This window comes from Equus asinus, chromosome 9, assembly GCF_041296235.1.
Source record: "Equus asinus isolate D_3611 breed Donkey chromosome 9, EquAss-T2T_v2, whole genome shotgun sequence".
In the NCBI taxonomy this organism is placed as follows: domain Eukaryota; kingdom Metazoa; phylum Chordata; class Mammalia; order Perissodactyla; family Equidae; genus Equus; species Equus asinus.
In genome coordinates, this window is record NC_091798.1 from 50,292,077 (window position 1) to 50,311,036 (window position 18,960).

The 18,960-nt window shown below is 39.6% G+C and overlaps 1 protein-coding gene across 2 annotated transcripts in view; it reads right to left on the bottom strand.

The window, feature by feature from the left end:
• Window positions 1-505: 505 nt before the first annotated feature.
• MEGF10 (multiple EGF like domains 10) overlaps window positions 506-18,960 on the bottom strand; it is a 163,727-nt gene continuing 145,272 nt past the window's right edge. The window contains exons 18-25 of one of the 2 annotated variants that reach the window (XM_014859529.3): window positions 18,816-18,944; window positions 16,502-16,630; window positions 14,018-14,254; window positions 12,842-12,969; window positions 11,365-11,488; window positions 7,106-7,150; window positions 5,867-6,073; window positions 506-4,597 (exon numbers count right to left, since the gene is read on the bottom strand). In XM_014859529.3, the coding sequence (XP_014715015.3) occupies window positions 4,413-4,597; window positions 5,867-6,073; window positions 7,106-7,150; window positions 11,365-11,488; window positions 12,842-12,969; window positions 14,018-14,254; window positions 16,502-16,630; window positions 18,816-18,944 (1,184 nt within the window). In that variant the 3' untranslated portion in view covers window positions 506-4,412. Of the gene's footprint in view, window positions 4,598-5,866; window positions 6,074-7,105; window positions 7,151-11,328; window positions 11,489-12,841; window positions 12,970-14,017; window positions 14,255-16,501; window positions 16,631-18,815; window positions 18,945-18,960 lie in introns of both variants that reach the window. The other variant, XM_070517491.1, reaches the window with a different exon arrangement.

Sequence of the window (18,960 nt, forward strand, 5' to 3'; positions counted from 1 at the left end):
TTCAGAGAGGACGGTGTTCTTGTCTGTTCTTCTAATTGTCCTAATGTCCAAGATGCAGCCACAGCAAAACTAGCATGTGCTTCTAGGTAGAAGCCTAGAAAATAGAAAGGCTCAAACATTAGTTCAGCAATATATTTTCTGTTTTGTGGAATATTTAGTGGAGGTTGCTGCTGAGACCAGCTAGGCAGCCAGCTGAAGGGGCGGACGGAATTAATAGACAGAACACAGTCTATATAATAGACACCACACACTCTATATTATTTAATGGGACGGGGGACCATCAGCCTTAGAGTTGCCTCTGTCTTTAAAAGAACAAGCAGTCCGAAGGGAAAGCAGATACACGAGCAATTAAATATGATAAAATGTAATTGTTTTCAAATGTATATATAAAGTGCCACAGGGCCACACATAAAAAAACATTAATTTTTCCAATAGGATCATAACTTTTTTCTTCTCATTAACAACAGAATCAGACATAGAAATAAACACTACTTCAAAGCTTTTTACTAGAAAGTTTATTGCATTAATCTATAAACTCATTTGGTGATATAAATGACAACGTTGTAGGCTTATACTGATGAAAGTTTATCATCTTTGGAAAACAGATATTTTAACACTGAAAGCATTTTTTGTTTGCTACAATCAAGAAAATCCTAATGTATTTTGATTTTTTCCTTTTAAAAATATATATTGTGATTTGCATATCAAAATGAAGCCTGAACTAAATACTGAGTAAGCAGGCCCAGTGTTAGGACACCAATAGTAAGAGGACCTTCAAAGGACGGTTTGCCGCACATCTTTAGTTACAAAACAAGCACCCATCCATGCCACACAATTCACGCTTGCATATCTATGTACACTTCCATGACATAAAGCCTTCAAGACCAAAATATCTCTGAAAGGTTTAGTTTGAATAATAAAGATGTTATCCAGAGATAGAAAATTTGTTATTTAAAAAAAACATAACCTTAAAACTTAGCTTGTTATGATTTCATCTTCAGTGGTAAGTGGACTCCTAATATCGACATGAATTCTAAATGATATTGTGACACGCTTGTGCAACTTTCGCAATATTTACGGTTTACAAATCCCCAATAATTGACAACTACCACCGTGGCTCTTTGGAGGCAAGGTGACCACATTTTCATAAAGTTCTCTGCATTTCTCACAATAGAGCTGTTGTGCTAATGGACTTCGTTGGGACAGGTTATAACTGTCCTATTACAAAATTCTATGTTGGCTTTCCTGAAATTGGTGAATATAATTTTCCATAGAGATAATGCTAAACATATCAAACTCTCTGTTAACATTACTCTTATAGCATGGGAGAGAATTTACATCAAGCATTGTAAATAATTACGAAATATTCCTTAGCACATAATTAACTACAAATAACATATTCCCCATATTAAAGCAAGCATATCATTTGGGCCAGTTTTGATGTATTTATATACAAATACAAACAGTTTATAAATTTTCTGATACATCAACCTCTAGGAAAAGAATAATAGTTTGGCTAACATTCCTACATGAATGGCTCTTGCTAGGTGTCACCAAGCTCACTCACTGCTTTAACTACTATAGGATATAGGGAAGAAATTATTTTTAGGGTCTCATATTAATATCAATTCAAAGGTCATGAGAACAGATTCACTATGTATGGAGAATGACATCACTATCCAATTAAATTTGATAAATCTGGAAAAGTCCTAAAAGGTGGTAATTTCAGGGGGAAAATTTTGTCAGGTCTTTTTATCTTTTCTTTAATTCTCATTCCAATGAAAGTATTTCTCTCTTTACCCAAATCTATATCAAAGTTTTGATTTCTCAATTATCCAAATATTACATGTAGTTTTATAATATCCAAAGTGCTATGTGTGTTCTGACATTTGAAAAGTCCTGAGCGAACACTGACAAGCAAGAATCAGGTCAGGTACAAATGTTTCAAGACAGCAGCTCTTCTGAGCAATTGATTTGTCAGAAAACGCACAGGAAGGGATGGCAGTGCCCTCTAGAGGCCACATTTGCCACCCAGGTTTTCTACTTAAGTTGCTGTTACCTTTGTACATGAAACTTTCATTTTTTTAAAAAAGTGGAATGAAGAAAAAAAAGAAGTGTTTTTTTTTTGTTAACGTATCTCCAGGGAGTAATGGGGAAATTCAAACTCACCATGGAGCTCTGAAGAGATGATCCTTAAAAAAGTAGAGGAAAAATGTCTTACTTTTTTCTTACCAAAAATGACTCTGTGGCTATTGACCCACAAGTGTCTCTATTGGACGCCTAGCCCCTAGAGTTAAGGGTCAGCCAGTGGTTAATTTTTGGGATAAATCAGTAGTTCTTGATGTGCGTTCCAGGAAATTCCATATCTCCTTGAATTAACTTTGGGGTTCCCTAAAAAGAAATAGCCATCAAAGGAGTGAATGCTCCAAGTGTGTTTGCTCTATCATCCACCTGACCAAACCGTCATCACAGGTGCAGGTGTGTGACATGAAATCACTGGATATCCAAGTCAATAACTGGCAGAGATAATGCCTCACGTATACTACTAGCAGAACAGGTGCATGATACATATTTGTTCATTGACTCACTGAGACAAGACAACACATAAGGTTTCGTGTCTTTCAAAGATCGACGCCCACCGTTTTCTGTCATGACGTTGCTTCCTCATTCAGCCTTTCAGTCCTTCAGCTTGCTCAGGTAGGCCAAAGAGAGACTGGCTCTCTTGTGTCATATTGGCATTCTCTTGAGACAGCTACCTTAGAGTGAAAAATGTTATTGTGTGATAAGTATGCACAGGATGAGCATCCATTCTGGTTTGCCCGGAACAGTACAAATTTAAGCCTATTGTAGGATAATTATTAATAATGCTCTCATTTACTCTCAAAAATGTCCCAGTTTGGATGATCAATTATATGACCACCCTAATGAAAGTCTTTAGTAAGATCTGTCTGTGGTACTCGTTCAATAACAATGGCTCCCTTCTTCCCCTCCCCCGGTTTAATGGAGACTCAGAACCCACAGATCAAAAGGAACTCCATTTTGGAATATTAAAAAGCTTCTCTATTTCAGTTATAAGCCATTCACCTATGGTTACTGTACTATTTTAGTAATGACCAATTTTAATAGATTGGATTTATATATTTTCATCTCCTCCCTCAGAAAGAGCAATGCATTTTTATCAAGCTAAAAGATAAATGGCAATAATATAAGAAACAGTGAACATATAATATAATTTTTTCATTAACAATCCAAACACTACAAAACATAGAATATACAACTTAAAAATGGAAATACAAATTAATGAAAAAATGGGGTACATGTCATATTAGCAATGCAAAAGACCAGCTTAAGCATAGTTTCTCTAAATCAACAATTAATAAAAGGAAAGTGCCCCTTTCACAAATATGCACAAAAATATTTCAGTCACTTCTAGGGAAAAATTAATCAAAACTATCTGCTAATTCTAAATTACAGCATGTATTGCTAATGGTTTACAAAACTTAAGTGTCTTCTTACACTTAAAATTTACAACTTTTTCCAATCATTATGCACTCATTCAATCCAGTCTGTCAAAAATAAAATTATTTCATTTCTATATTTATGAAATAATTATTGATATGTTATGGATCTCAAGTGGTAAATGTCTATGATGGGGACAGTGATCAGAATAGTGTCATGGATCTAAAGCAGGTCAAGGGTCAAACAGAGAGAAGAATCACCTCTGCCCGGCACACTGTATATTGATTCCTGAAATAATTCTAGTATTTCTAAAATAATTCTAATTGTACATTTCTTCATCCTAAAAAAAGTCTAGAGTTTTCATATTTAAATTTGCTATCCACTTCTAGAGTTCATTGAAAGTCTATCCAGGTATACCACTTGACAGAATCTTTCCTCCTGGGTTCATATTAGCCCTACAATTCTGAGTCCAACTGAAAAAAGAAAACAATAAGGACTCCATAATATGCCCTTTTGCTTCTACATGTTTAGTGATTTACACTAAATTTTATGGGAAACTGCACAATCCTAGGTACAGCTCTATAATGCCAATGAGAAAGAAATATTTAAATTTTAATTTTTCAAGCAATAACATCAATGTCCACTGCAACCCATATCTTTGAAGGAGTTCTGCAAGTTCATGCTTTTAGCCAAGATTTTACAGTAAGTCATGCTTCATGGGTGCAGTTCTAAAACTAACACGAACGGGAAATCACATTGATATCTCCTTCTGAGCCACCTGTACAAAAAGGACCTACGGTCAGTCAGCCTCAGCTTTGAGCCTTCTGCTTCACGTCCGACAATTGCCTACCATGGAGATTAACATTCACATAAGGTGGCAAACTTGAGGATGGAGAAGAACCGAACTGCAGTCCTGGAAAGGGTTCCAGCAGCCACCGAGTGGTCCTTTGGTGTCATTCACTGCTGCTGCTGCTGCTGCTGCTGCCACCATCCTCTCGCTTCGGGGAGGATGAACTGTCTCGGACTGGCAGCAGGTCATAGTGGCAAGGGATGTGACTGTTCTTTGGGAGGTCGTATGGATCCTGGGTGAGATGCCCATTATTGCTGAATATTCCTTGGACAACACTCACTGTAGGTTCTGTGACAACCAGGGACACATTAATTTATCAGCAAGAGAAAATTTTTAAAAAATAGCACATGGCATTTCTTGCAAATATCAAACACATAAGAGGAGCTTTATTTAAAATGTAAGGAAATATTATTTTTAAAAACAAATGATCCTTTTATAAGCACGTATAGGTGGCTATTCTAGAGGTAGGTAGACCCACTGACATACACAAATGGTGTTCAGAACAAAAAGATGACTGTATGGTGGGGATGATGACGTCGAGGGAATATACAGAAACCCTGAATATGAATCAATGTCTGAAAAACACCTTAGAGATAATCTAGTCCAAACCCCTTACTCTACAGGTGAGAAGCCTGAGGACCTTATAGGTTAACTCAATTCATGGAAATATGTAAGTAGTTCACAGCTTTAGGACTCAGAACTCAGGCTCTCAGTTGAGTTTCCATCTGACAGTGGGGGCTCATGCCACAATTCAAAAGGGAATCGTTACCGACTTTTCAAAAATAAATTTAGTTCACTATACCTTCCACTTAAAAAAGCTGTCTTCATTCTTTAAAAATAGTTGTATATCTTTTCAGTGACAAGTCTATGATATAAAATGAATTACTAGTTACTACAGTTAAATTAACCACTTTATTTACAAGTAGTAGAGAAGTTTTTAAAGTTTAAACCATAAATACTGAGAGATAGAAAGAAAAATTAAAATATATAGCCAATGATAGCTCTGGTATGTTTTAACTTTTTCCAAATGGTATTTATAAGGGGTAATCAAAATAACTCTAATTTTAATTGAATTCCTATTAAGTGTATCAGATTCACACCTGAGAATATTACTGATATATTAGGCAAATTTAAAAGTAAAATGTTTCAATTCTGCTAAAAGCATCCTATTAGTAAAATGAATGCAACCAGGAAATGGGAACATCTGCGTAATGCACTTGAACCATTTGTTTTGGTTAATTCAACATATTAGCTAATATGATACATATGCTAATCCACAAGCATGCTAAAATATTCACTATGGTTACAAAACAAAAGATGGATGACCAGGTGGGAGATAAGGAAAACTTACTTTAAATTTTTTAAATGGCCTTTTCCCTGAAAAATTCATTTGACACCAACTAACATGATCACTGTAAACACAGGTTGCATTAAAATACGGGCCGTTATTTTCAATAAGGGTTATTTGAACTGAAATTATTATATTCTCAAAGATTTTAAAATTGTTTAAAAAACATTCCTATACACTAGGTCCTTCCTTTGGTTAGGAGAACTTACCAACTTCATAGACATTCTTGTTAGCTGAAGTTGAGTTATTGATCTCCGCATATGGGGAATCTCTCCGTGCTGGTGACTTCATCTCCACATAACCACACTCTGAGTTTTTGGGAATAAGTACAGGTGGGTCTTTAATAGTGGCATATGGGTTTTCAGAACTGCTTAGGGAGCAGCTACTTGAATTATATTCAGAATTCTTTCCTAGGTCTGTGAGGAGAGATAGGGGAAAAAAGCAAATGCTATTTCATGGGCAATATCATTTATTTTTTCTGCAATAATTTACTTGATCAGATTACTTCTTTCTCTTCATAGCTAGTTTTCTATAATTATATACACTAAGAATAATGCCATACATTTTCAACTTATTTCGGAGAGAATTTGCTATAAAATTACCCATCTATAAAGTAATTTTAGCTCCTCTCTAAGGTGAGTACCAATATAAACATCATGGATTTGATTTCATTTTGATAATCACACTCAAATAAAATTAATTCCACTCTATTTTACTAATAGTTTCTGAATTCTCAAAAGCTTTGATCAAGAAACCAGCTGTTGGGCTGGCCCTGTGGTGTAGTCGTTAACTTCACATGGTCTGCTTCCGCGGCCCGGGGTTGGCAGGTTCAGATCCCAGGTGTGGACCTATGGACCGCTCATCAAGCCATGCACAGTGTACATACAAAACAGAGGAAGATTGGCACAGATGTTAGCTTAGGGCAAATCTCCCTCAACAACAAGAAGAAACCAGCTGTTGCTGGCCCCAGGAGCACAAGAAGGTTCTATTATTATGGTGAAGAAGGCATTTGTGCTGTGGGGATTTCTTGTGAAACCTGGACACTGGGCATGTGATATTATTTCTCAAATTCCTCCTGAGGAGCAGGCCACAGTGAGCATGTAACCATGCTGACTCATCTCACTTTCCTGGCTATTTCCTTTTTTACATTTCTCTCTCCCCATAAGCCATGTTTCTTTCAAAGGAAATATGAATGCTTCCCCAGCAAACTGAAACCTTTGTTCTCCAAGACCTATGCTCTAGCAAGATCCACCTATGGCCACTGTCTTGATGTCAGTCAAACATGTTTGTATATTTGTTGGAGTAATTTACCACACTAGCAATTCCCCATTTTCTCTACAGTGCCACTCTTGCTCATTTAACAAATTATTTCCATCTCCGACATAACAAATTTTGTTAAAAAACAGCGATTCTGATAAAGGTATTTCTTCCTCAAATTTACACCATACCTTTCAAGGATTTTCCCATGTAACTTCTGTCAAGTCCAAAAGCACCTGTGACAAATGCAGAAAAAAATACCCAGTAAGAACTAAAAGGAAGACAAAGCCCACTCAACGCGCCAAGGTCACGAAGGAAGACTGTCTGGGCAGGAAAAGGCCGAGGTTGCTGCTTTGCAAACCTTTACACCAGATCACTCATACCAGATGTCCCCAGCGCTTAGAATTAAAGATACCTACGTATCATTCTGACCCTTCTCCTGATCATTTACAGTGACTTTGGGAAAGGATGGTCAACACGGGACAGAAACTGAGGCACAGATCAATGAGGACATTTGATTCCAGGTTGCTCAGCAGAAAGGGCACAGTCAGGATCAGAAGTGAGACAAAGGACTTAGATTTCATCATTTATCAGCCACATGACTTTGGGCAAGATATTCAACTCTCTGAGTGTCAATTTTCTTATTCTTAAAAAGAGGAAAACAAAACCTGCCTTCCAAGCCTTACAGGGATGTTGTGATCAAGTGAAATAGAGCCTATGAAAAGGCTTTGTAAACTCTGAAGCACCATATGAATGAATGGTGTTTCAGTTACTGTGACACTTAAAGTGTCATAGTACCCTCAGCTTCAGTCTATCTGTAAACATTCCAAGGCCTTTTCAATTATCTTTTAAAGGGATGTTATGGACTTAGGTTAAAAACAAAGAATAATGACTTGTGATGACCATTCAAATAAATATCAAAATGGTATGGAAATGACTCCCCTGCCACTGTGAATGCATTTCTTAGAGTGATGTTGAACTCAAGTTCTGATGGCAATGTCCCATAGGGACACACTTTTGTGGAGAAAGTGGGAGGATCTCCCGAAGAGAGACAGTGTGTCTAATACTAATCGTCGTGGGACAGGAAATGGGAATGTTTTCCTCTCTCAGGCACACTCTCTGGGGTCTGGGTGGTGAAGTCCAGCCACGCTCCCATCTGGTGGGAAAGGCACCACAGAGTTATGCGGGGAGGCAGGATCAGGATGTGTAGTAAAGAATTAACCCTACCAAAGAGAGGACTGGCCTTCATCCTTGGTTCTTGGGAGGTGAGCTCCAAGTCCTTGGAATGTCCTATGCCTGATAGGAGTGTTTTTGTTTACCTGGGGGCCTAGAGCTACACTGGATAGTCTAGCAAAGTGATTTATGGGAGGGAGTTTGGGCCACTTGGTATCAGCTGGACCTCCAGATGGGCTGGAGACTAAAGGTCAACCACACGGGCAGTCAACCATGTCGACGTGACTAAGTCCTCATAAAAACTCTAGATGCCCAGGCTGAGGTGAGCTTCCCTGGTTGGCAATACTCTACGTGTATTGCCACACATTGTTGCCAGGAAAAGTTAGCACCTTCCATGATTCCACCTGGAAAGGACAACTGGAAGTTTCATGTTTTGAAAATTCCTGAACTCTTCCCTGTGTCCCCTGTGTCTCTTGCCTTGGCTGATTTCAATCTGTACCCTTTTGCTGTGATAAACTATAACCATGAGTATAACAGCTTTCAGTGAGCTCTGTGAGTCATTCTAGCAAATTATTGATCCTGAGGGTGGTCTTGGGGACCCTCAAACTTACAGTTGGTGTCAAAACAGAGGGTGGTCTTGGGGATTCCTGGACTTGGTAAAGGGACCCCATGAAGATGGGCAGGACTTGTGGCCTCTGAGAGTGTCCTATTAAGGAACTCTGTCTATGTTACTCTTTGCCAAATTCTCTCAGCCATCTCCAAACTGTAGCAAAGTCTTGTTAAATGTCCATTTGTCTTATCTGTGCAATGGCCTACCCTTCCTCAAGGGGTTAAAGAGGGGAGCAGCATGGGATGGAAAGTAAATTAGGGAACAAGAGTTGAGGCTGTGAGACCTGCCACCCCTGCCAGATCCTATCTTCACTGCCTTGGAAGATCGGGGTGCAGTTTTAACAAGGGAGTAGGTGGGTTTCCTCATAAACTCCCATATGCTCCAATCCCTGGACAGGTGCTTTCAAATGCTTGGTTTAATCTAATTCATACAATGAGCCAGAACATGATATTTATCCCTATTTTACAGATGAACAAATTAGTCTTGAGAGGGTGATTGGCTCAGTGTCATGTAACAGAACCAGGAATTGATCTCAGGGCTTTTGTGTCAAAGTGAGGACTCTTTCAGACAACATCATAACTTTTCCATCATTTAAAACACCTGCACATTTCATCATCCATAAGTGCCTTACTCTATTCTTTCTAAGGGAAGACATTTTCCGTGCAAACACTTTAAAAGGACATTAAATTCAGAATTACTCTTGGAATGGAACAAACCAAGGAGATTCAGAATTTCCAATGAAGATTCTGTTACCAACAATCAGTCCCTTGGGTCTAATTGAGACAGGAAGCAGAGAAGTTTATATCTGACCACTGCACTAACTCTGTGCTCTGGAGTCAGGACAAATTGCAGTAGATGAAGGGGGAATGGGAGAACCTTTCCCTCACTGGTACCAGGTGGTAGTTTACTAACTATCACTTCATGTACTGCTTTGAGATAAATTATTAATGTAATGTAGATTTTAAAAACCCTCCTTAACATTAAATGATTTCACCAATAAGCATATTGTAAATCTGCTATATAAATAATTTTACAGTGTTTAGAAATACACATCTTATTGATAATGTTGGTGTAGAATGCAGACAAAAGTTAAGAATTTTACTCATTTTCCTACTTAAACATTTGCATTTCTATAGTCAGAGAGGGATTGGTTCCTATATCTGGCTCAGGTGATGTAACATATTTGGTGTTCATAGAAGGATCAGAGGACCTGCAGTCAGAAAACCAGTTTTGAGACGGAGCTTTACCCCCTTCGTTCTATGAAATCTTGGACAAGAGAGTTAACCTCTGTGAGCTTCCCAGATTATTCCTCTATAAAGCAAGATTCGTGGAAGGGCCCACCCAGTAGGGATGCCAGCTTTAGCAAATAAAAACACAGGAAGTCCAGTTAAATTTGAATTGCAGAGAAACAACAAATAATTTTTAGTATAAGTATGCCCCAAGAAATATTTGGGATATATTTATACTAAAAATAATCGTTGCTTATCTGAAATTCAAATTTAACGGAGCTTCCTGGCAACCTTACCACCAAATAAATATATATGAAAGGGTTTGTTATCATAAGGCACCACACACATATTACTTACTATATCATCACCTCCTCCCTGAGAATAAGGTGCACATGCTTGGAAACAGCAGCGCATGCTCAATGGGGTATGACAGCAGCTCTTTAAGTGTGGTCCAGGGAAGGCCACGAGATCAAAACTATTCTCAGAATGATACAATGACAACTATTTGCCTTTTTCCCTCACATTCTGTCTCGAGTGTATGGGGGACTTTTCCAGGAGCTACACCGAGTGTGAGATCAGTACTGATGGAACGCAGAAGCAGACACGAAAATCTAACTGTCCTCCATCGAGCCAGATGTTAAAGAGATTTATTAAGGTGTCAAACAGTGCCACTCTCTCACTGATTTTGTTTTGGAAGACATAGTTATTTTTCATAAAAATGCATTTTATGGTATCATGAAATGAGATTATTATAAATAAATTAATAACTATATTAAATGTTCTCAGTTTTAATTTGCAATATGGTAAATATCAACAGATATAACTCACAGAAACAGGAGCTCTTTGGAGCCTGATAAGTTGTAAGAGTGTGTGAAAGGGTTCTGATTCCAAAAATTTGAGAACCACTGACTTACTATAATCTTGTTGATATCTCCATTTCGTCACCTAAAAGGGGAAGGGGGCCTCAAGAACAGGTGCACACACCTAGTACTAAGCTGATTGGGTTCAAATCCCAGCTCTACCATTAAATAGGCTTTGAGACTTTTCCCAAGTTACTTAACCTATTTATGACTGAATTTCTCAAGAGCAACATGGAGATGATGATAATAATAGCAGCACCTATCAATTAGGGTACTTGTGAGAAAAGTAAGTAAATTAATAGATACAGAGTTGGCATATAAACTACAAGCAGGCAGAGATCCTCGTTTCTTTTTTTATCAATTCCTGGCACACAGTAGGAACTCAATAAATGTTTGTTGAATAAATGAAGCACTTAGGATAGAAATACGCCCCATATAGGTATTAGGTATAATTCTATTATTTTGGTTTATGATGCATGTTCTCAATAGATCACTTTGGGACAGACATAAATGTATGACTATCTGAAGTGACTGAAACATACAGGTGCTTGTTGAGGCTGGGGGTTGGGAGAACTTGCCGAACTCATTGAGGTAGCCGCCATGTTTCCAGTCTGCGGGCAGTGTGCCTGTGCAGTCCACCAGAGGGCCTCTCTTCCCAGGATTCACATTTTTCAGATTCACGAATAGCTGGTTATTCTTTGACTGTTATAAATATAAACAATAAAAGATGTAAAAAGAGATTACAATGTGGCACAGCGCAGTGTTACTGATCTGGGCAGAGCACGCCCACAGCATGTACCGAGGACTGGTTCTTAAATGAGGCTGTGCTGAGGGGCAGACGTGACCGCTTCTGACCTGATGGGACTTAGAGGGCAGCAGGAGTACACACCCGTCGGCCCTAACTGATCTCCCCATTGCTTCACCTTCTTCATTTCAGTTTGTCACTCTGTGCCTATTAGACCTCATGTGGGTTGACATACACGGAACTTTGAACTGAAAAACCAAATTCTCGGTCTGAGCTCTCCCATCAAATACTGTATGATATCGTGTGAGTCACAAGTGAGTCTTAGCAGTTTTCTCAGCTATAAACATGAGGCGAACATAATCTACCTTGCCTCCCTCCCTGAGTGTGAATGAGAACAAATGGAATGATGAATACGAAAATCTCTGGAGAACACGAAGCTCTATTTAACTCTGAGGCACTATAATTAAAATCCAGCTACATTAATTTAATTGCAACTGAATTAATTTAATTAGCTTGGTTTTCTTCTAATAGAGAGCTGGAATTAGACAATGGAGATTGGAACTATAATTTGGGTGCAACTGGAAGGGAGAAATGTTTGGGATTTCAGAGCATTGTGCAAGAGACCTGGGGTGAGTTGCGTGGTAGCAAACAAGCAGCCCTGGGTCTCCACCCTCTCTGTGCTTCCAGAAAATGGGGATAATAATCACTGTTGATTCACAGGATTGGTGTGAACATTAAATCAGTTTATATTTGTAAAATGATTAGAAATGCTTGGCACATAGTTCCTATTCAATCATTTTTGACCTACAAAAATGCAGTTTCATGTGGTTCAACCTTAATAAACTCATTTGATTGCAGTTGTTGTTATGAAAGTGCAGGTGGCCAGGAAAGGGCACTAGAAGACAGGTGGTCAGAAAGGACAAACTGGGCCATTCTACCCAGGATCAAGTCTGCTAAGGGTCTGCTGTGAGACATTATTTTAAAACCTCATGCAATATTAGAAACATTTTTCCAAAAACGTGCAATGGAAAATGGAAAAGCGCGAATCGCAGACACAGGGAGACCTGACTCTCCTCGCAGCTGCCTCACTGTCCAGCTGGGGAGCTATGTTTGGAAGTGACTTAAACTTCCCGCTGCTCAGGGTTTTTGTCAGTAAACTTGAGATCCTAACACGCACCCGCAGGATTGTTTAGAGGAATAAATGAGACAGTAGGTATAAAGTACTTAGAAGAGCATTTAGCAAGCAGCAGCCCTCAGTGCATGCTTGTTCCTTCCTCTCTCCCCTGCCCACCACCTTCAAGGACTCTCACCTTTGCGATGGTCATCCTGTCCCTGTTGTTGACGTGTGGGGATGTGGCACACTGGGTAAGCGTGTGGTAGCTGGGATTGGTGAAGTAATGGCTGTTAGCATTTCCACTGCTGCTGTGAGGAAGAGTTTCTGCAGGAAGAGAAGGAAAGGGTTGAGATGGCAGGCTCCCCTAAATCGGTGTGGAGAAAAGGGAGGCAAAATAGCAACAACAAATGTCTGGACTGCTTCCATATCACAAACTGGGCACAACTTTCTCCTGCCCAGCATATTCAGCAAAGCTTCTAGAAGCAGCAGGTGTCTGCCTTCCTACCTGCCTCCTGGAAAAGCGTGAAAGTATCCACAGACAGCTGCTGTCTGCTTTGAGGCTCGTACAAGCTGGGAAGACATTGTTTGGAAGCTAATTCTGCTGTAACTTTCCTCTTTTTTTAAACACTTAAGTTCTTGACACACTATTCTGCACTAGCAATGCACTACTAAGTAAATCAGCTACTTTATGTATTCCCCCAGAGTCAGTGCATTTATAAACACGAAGTTCAGCTGAAATCCTTCAGTAACTGCCTAAAAATTAATAAATATTTCAAGTTTCCAAATGGCTCAGTTTAAGCGGTTACTTCTGGTAACTGAATGTGTTACTTAAAAATTTAGTTTTATGGGGATTTGTGACAGAAAGATTCAAAAGAATTTTCTTAAAGAACTGTCTTGGTCCTTGCTAATACCAAAAACATATATAACTTGGTTTCTGTGCAGTTAACGATTCGTGTGGGCCCAGGGACAGGCTGCAAGGCATTGTGGGAAGAACTCAAAGCCAAAGACAGAAGACCTGGTCCTCCATGACATTGGTAAAGTTGTGGTCACTCCTCCTCTCCTGTCCCCCACATACAACAAAAGATTGGGACTCACTGCCCAGTATAGCTTCTTCCAGGTCAAAATTCCCCAAGTCTAAAGTAAGCAAGTAATAAATTTAATTTCAAAATGCTCATAGAATACAAGAGTGATGATTTTACTACTGTGGACATATAAAACACATCTCTCAAAACACCTCTTTTCCAAGCATAAAATTTTCTCAAGGCTAATGGACAATAACAACAGACAACACAGGCAAACACACAGTTTCAAAGAACCAGGATGAAACTTTAGTTTTCAAGGAGTAAAATGCTTCTAATGACTCCCATCTTACCTGAAATGGCATAGTCTGCATTCATGACCCTCATAGCAGGGGTGTAGGTCACTGCTGGCATGCTCGATTCCTTTCCCTTCTGCTTGTGTCTATAAATAATGAACAACGCCAGTAGGAAGAGAACAACCAGGACAAGAATGATGATGCCCGCAATGGCCCCGATCTGGTAGGAATCAGCAGGAAGAGCCGTACTGGTTCTGCTTAAGCTGTTCAGATTTCCGACTATTATAACGCCAGCTACAAAAAGGAGAAAAAGATTTGAGTAAGGATGACAATGTGCTGGATAAATGTTTGATCTCTATTTACAAAAATCTCCAACTGTGCTAACGCCTGGATATTTTCAGCTCATGAATTGTTAATTTGGAAACAGAGCAGGAAGGAAAAACAAACATTCCTCATTTTCAGATGTTGTTGGCTTGTCTGTGCCCAGAGAAAGGCTGCTCTAAGCCTCAAAAGAGACAGGATCTCCTAAACTCAAGGATTCAACAGTGGGTTTTAGGAGCTTCTCACATATTTCAGATAAACACTTAGACTGGCAATTAATTAGGAGAAATAATTTATCTAATATTTATTGTGCTTTATTCATTATACAGCATTAAGCTTATAAAGAGCTAACTCCTAAATGTCTCAACTACCAGACTTAATTTGATGTCTTTTCTTAGCATTCGTAACAGTAAAGTAATTTTCCTTCCAAGCAAGATTAACTCCATTATAAATCTAGTCCAAGATCAGGATCTGCTTTATCCCAATCGAAATGGGCCTTTTACCTCAGAAGACATTGATCTATGTAGTTATTTTCCATGATAGAGAGTAACTATCATAGAAATGCCCCAAGAATACTTGCTAACATCACCCTAAAAACTTACTAAAGCTCAAAATTCAGCTTTCTATAGTTCTTCCTCACGTTCCTTGAGTGAGGACAATAAGACATGGATTAAGAGTCAAGAAACCTGGAGTCTAAAAAAATTGATCCAGATATTCTGAACTTTCCCTTAAGCTCTTAGGCTGCAGTTTCATCATCTGAAAACGAGGAGACTGGCTTCTGTGAAGGTGCTTCTGGCTCAAATGTCCCTATGACTTTCTGATGTTAAATGCTAGACTTTCTTACAAGACACTCTGCCCTGAAACGCAGAGCACCAAGGCCAGTGCAGTGTGGTCACAATGCATCTGTAGTAATGTGATTGTAATAACAATGATTGTGAAATATAACATCCTATTGTTATGACAGTCAAACATACATCAGGAGCATGTAAAAGTTATTTTATGAAAGAAAATGAAATCTGAGTACCTACGTATTTACAGTTTCAGATGACTTCACCTACAACACTATGAATTTTCTAAAGCCCTTACCCCATGTGCTCATTACCTACTGACAAGCACCACATGCCCCAGAACCATCAGAAGCGCTTTCTCAAAGGTCTCATCTACCCCAGAATCAGAAGTGGCCTAGTGGGACTATATGTACATGTCAAATATTCCCAGGAGACTGTGATACACATCCTAGTTTAAACCCATGGGCACAAGTTTCTTAAAAAGTTAAATATACGCCTACCATATGATGTAATCATTCTACCCCCACGAATTTACCCAAGAGAAATGAAAGCATATGTCCATACAAAGACTTGATACACTATTGTTCACAGCAGCTTTATCTGTAAGAGCCAAAAAGTGGAAACAATCCAAACGTCCATCAACAGGTGGATGGGCAAACATATTACAGTATATCCATGTAATGGAATACTACTCAGCAATAAAGAGAACTGAACTACTGATACACACAACAACATGGTTTAATCTCAAAATAATGACGGCAAGTAAACAAAATCAAACAAAAAAGTGTACAGCATGATTTCATTTATTCGAAACCCTAAAAAATGTACTAATCTATAGCAACAGAAAGCAGATCAGCGATTGCTTGGGGCCCAGGGGGTAGTGGTGGCAGGGAGGTTCATGAGGAAACTTTTGGAAGTGATGGATATATTCATTACCTTCATTGTGGTGATGGTTTCATGGGTGTATATATATATCAGACTTTATATCAAATGGTATACTTTTTGTTGTTGTGCACATGTGTTGTATATATGTATGTGTATATATATGTATAGTGTGTGTGTAAATCTATAGGATAATTATATACATGTGTGCTGCTTCTAATAGGTTAATTATACCTCAGTAAAGCTGAAAAAAATTATAGGCATACTGGAAAGTTCATGAGCTTTGGAAAACCTGGCATCAAAGCCCATATTCTACATATTAGCTATACAACCTTGGGCAAATTACTCAACCTCTCTGAGCTTTAGTTTCCTCATCTGTAGGACAGCAACAATAAGGCACCCATCTGGCAACTAAATAAATAATCAGCTACGCCTGGCAGAGTCATGATGAGGAGTACATCAGATAACACAGGTGAAAATACTTAATGTTGGGTGCTACGTGGTGGTCATACAATAAGAGGTAGTAGTTGTTATTTACCCATATCCTTACCTTGATCACAGCGTGCCCCCTTCCAACCTGGGCTGCAATAACAGGTCCCAGTTATGTGGTCGCAGGTGGAGTTGTTCAGACAGTCACATATCTGGCGACAGCCGTAGCCATATGTTCCTGCAGGGCACTCTGAGAAGGAGAGGAAAGTCCACTGTAGCTCTCCAGCCTTGAGAATCTGGGGCAAGGCTGTCTCTTACTGTATTATCCTGTGCGTCGAGGCTAGCCCTTTCAGGAGATCCCTGTTTGGGCAGACTTGTGCCACCCAGGGTGTCTTAGAGCTTGCCAGCACTCCCCAAATCAAGGTAAGACTCACAGGCCAGGTGACACTGGGCTAGAGAATCAGCCCCTTATTACAGCTCCTGACACTTTCAGCTTCTATGTACCCATCTTCCTGACGGACTTGCAGAGAGTCTGTGGAAACCCAGTGGAACGGATGCAGATCATCACTAAGGGCAGTGTGAGACGACTCCACCAGGCCAAAGTGTGGGATGGAAGGGGACTAGACTGAAAAGTGCAAGCTAGAGATGCCTCCTTGAGAACATACTTATTTTACTGTAGGCTCAGAGATCCTCCTGAAGGCACATTCTGACTTGGATCAGCTGGGAGTAGGGGAAGAGAAAAGGGGCAAGTTTTGTTAATCTTCTTGGGAAGAACTTCATTTACCACAGTATTCCTCAAAATTTGGATTTGCAGGTTGAAGGCTGAGAGACTAAAATAGTGGGATTTTATGACGTCATCTTAGTAAGAGTCGAGCATGAATTTCAAAGAATAGCACAGGCAGGTTAAATCTAAAAATCATCATGACAAAATGCTGCTGTTTTTTGTAAAGTGAGCAGCAGGGGGCAATGTGCTATTATTATCAGAGTTCTCTGTGAAACAGAGTTTCTGTTTACAAATGAGCATTGCAAGAAGTCTCCAAAAATAGGGACACTTTAATTCAATGTTCAGAGTAATCACGGGAGCACTTAAGAGGCTTTTATTTAATAAGACCATAACCAGTCTAGCATTCAGGAGAAAGTCAGTTTACAGCCTATCCTGGTTTCTATGCATATATGTATATGCACATATGTTTAGACATTTGTAAATGCATATACAATATTTATATACACAAAAGGGTGTGCCTGCAAGTGTGAGACTCAATATCTGTTTCATGATTAAATGAACTAGCAGTGCAAAACTAAAATTGGGCCATCTCTGTCCAGGCTGATTCCTGGATGTCATTCTTCTTACATATCCTAGATGGATGGATATGCAAAAAGATTCTAGGGTTTAGCACATAAGATTGAGACAACCTGGCTGCCCAGTGGTGCTCTGAAATGCTGATGGGATGGGGGGAGAGTGATGCTTTATTGCCAAAGTCCTGCTATGCCGGTCAACCTTTCCAGGTCACATCACTCCTACAGCTATCTAATGTTTGCTGCATCCTTTCCAAGAGTGTACCCTCTGGAGAGCGGGGAATGTCCGGCACCTTTTCCTGCCATTTATGATAAGAGAGTGAGCCCCACACAGCTCTAAGACTTATTTATTCATCTTGAATACTGAATGAAAATCACAGAGGAAAGGAGCAATAAACTAATTTGAAATATTCAGTCTAAGACTAATGTTCTTACAGTCCTGTGAGCAGATGCATAGCTGGTGGGGTGGAAATGGAAAATCAAGGATGGGTAATTCCAACAGAGCACATTCTCCCCAAGTGGGAGTTTTACAAAATTTTAAGGCAATATATTGTCTTGAAGGTTATTAAGACTAAGGTGAGAGGTTGCCAGTGGAAACGTGTAAAAGCATTATCTAGAAAAGGTTGTTAGAGGGGTGGCAACGTTTGCATGGACTTGTTCCCTCACCCGCAGTGGGGCTGGCCTGGGCTCCCAGCCCCTCTGCCTCCCACACACCCAGCTGGTCCCGCCAAATGCACTCTCTTCCAGTGTGAGACCCAGGCTCTGCCTCTGCCATGAAGAAAGCTTGACTGGCTCTTTTAAAGCTTTAAGCAGCCATGTTCCAAAAATAAGAAGGAGAGGAAGAGAGAGCCAGGATGAACAGATGGAAAACTTGAATTCTGTCTTCATCCTTGTAGCCACACCCCCTCCACCCAGAGCACTGAGGAGTTACTCAAGAATTTTGAGGGAAAAGACAGCCAGCAAGCATCCCGAGGTGGCCAGGTCTCTGGCAAGGGAAGTCAACCGTGCTGGTAAATGACCAGCCATCACTTCAAACAACTTAAAACTTGCAAGTTCCGCCTTAATATTTTCAGCCATCTAGGAAAATGGGTTCTAGGGGGAAAAAGTAGCACCTAAAGTTGTCAAGCTCTCATACTCACTTTGTTCACAGTGCTTCCCCATGAACCCGGTACGGCAGGTACACTGCCCAGATATGTGGTCGCAGTCAGCTCCATTTTGACACTGGCATATCAACGCACAGTCCTTTCCATAAAACCCCAAAGGACATCCTGCGTGCAGATAAAG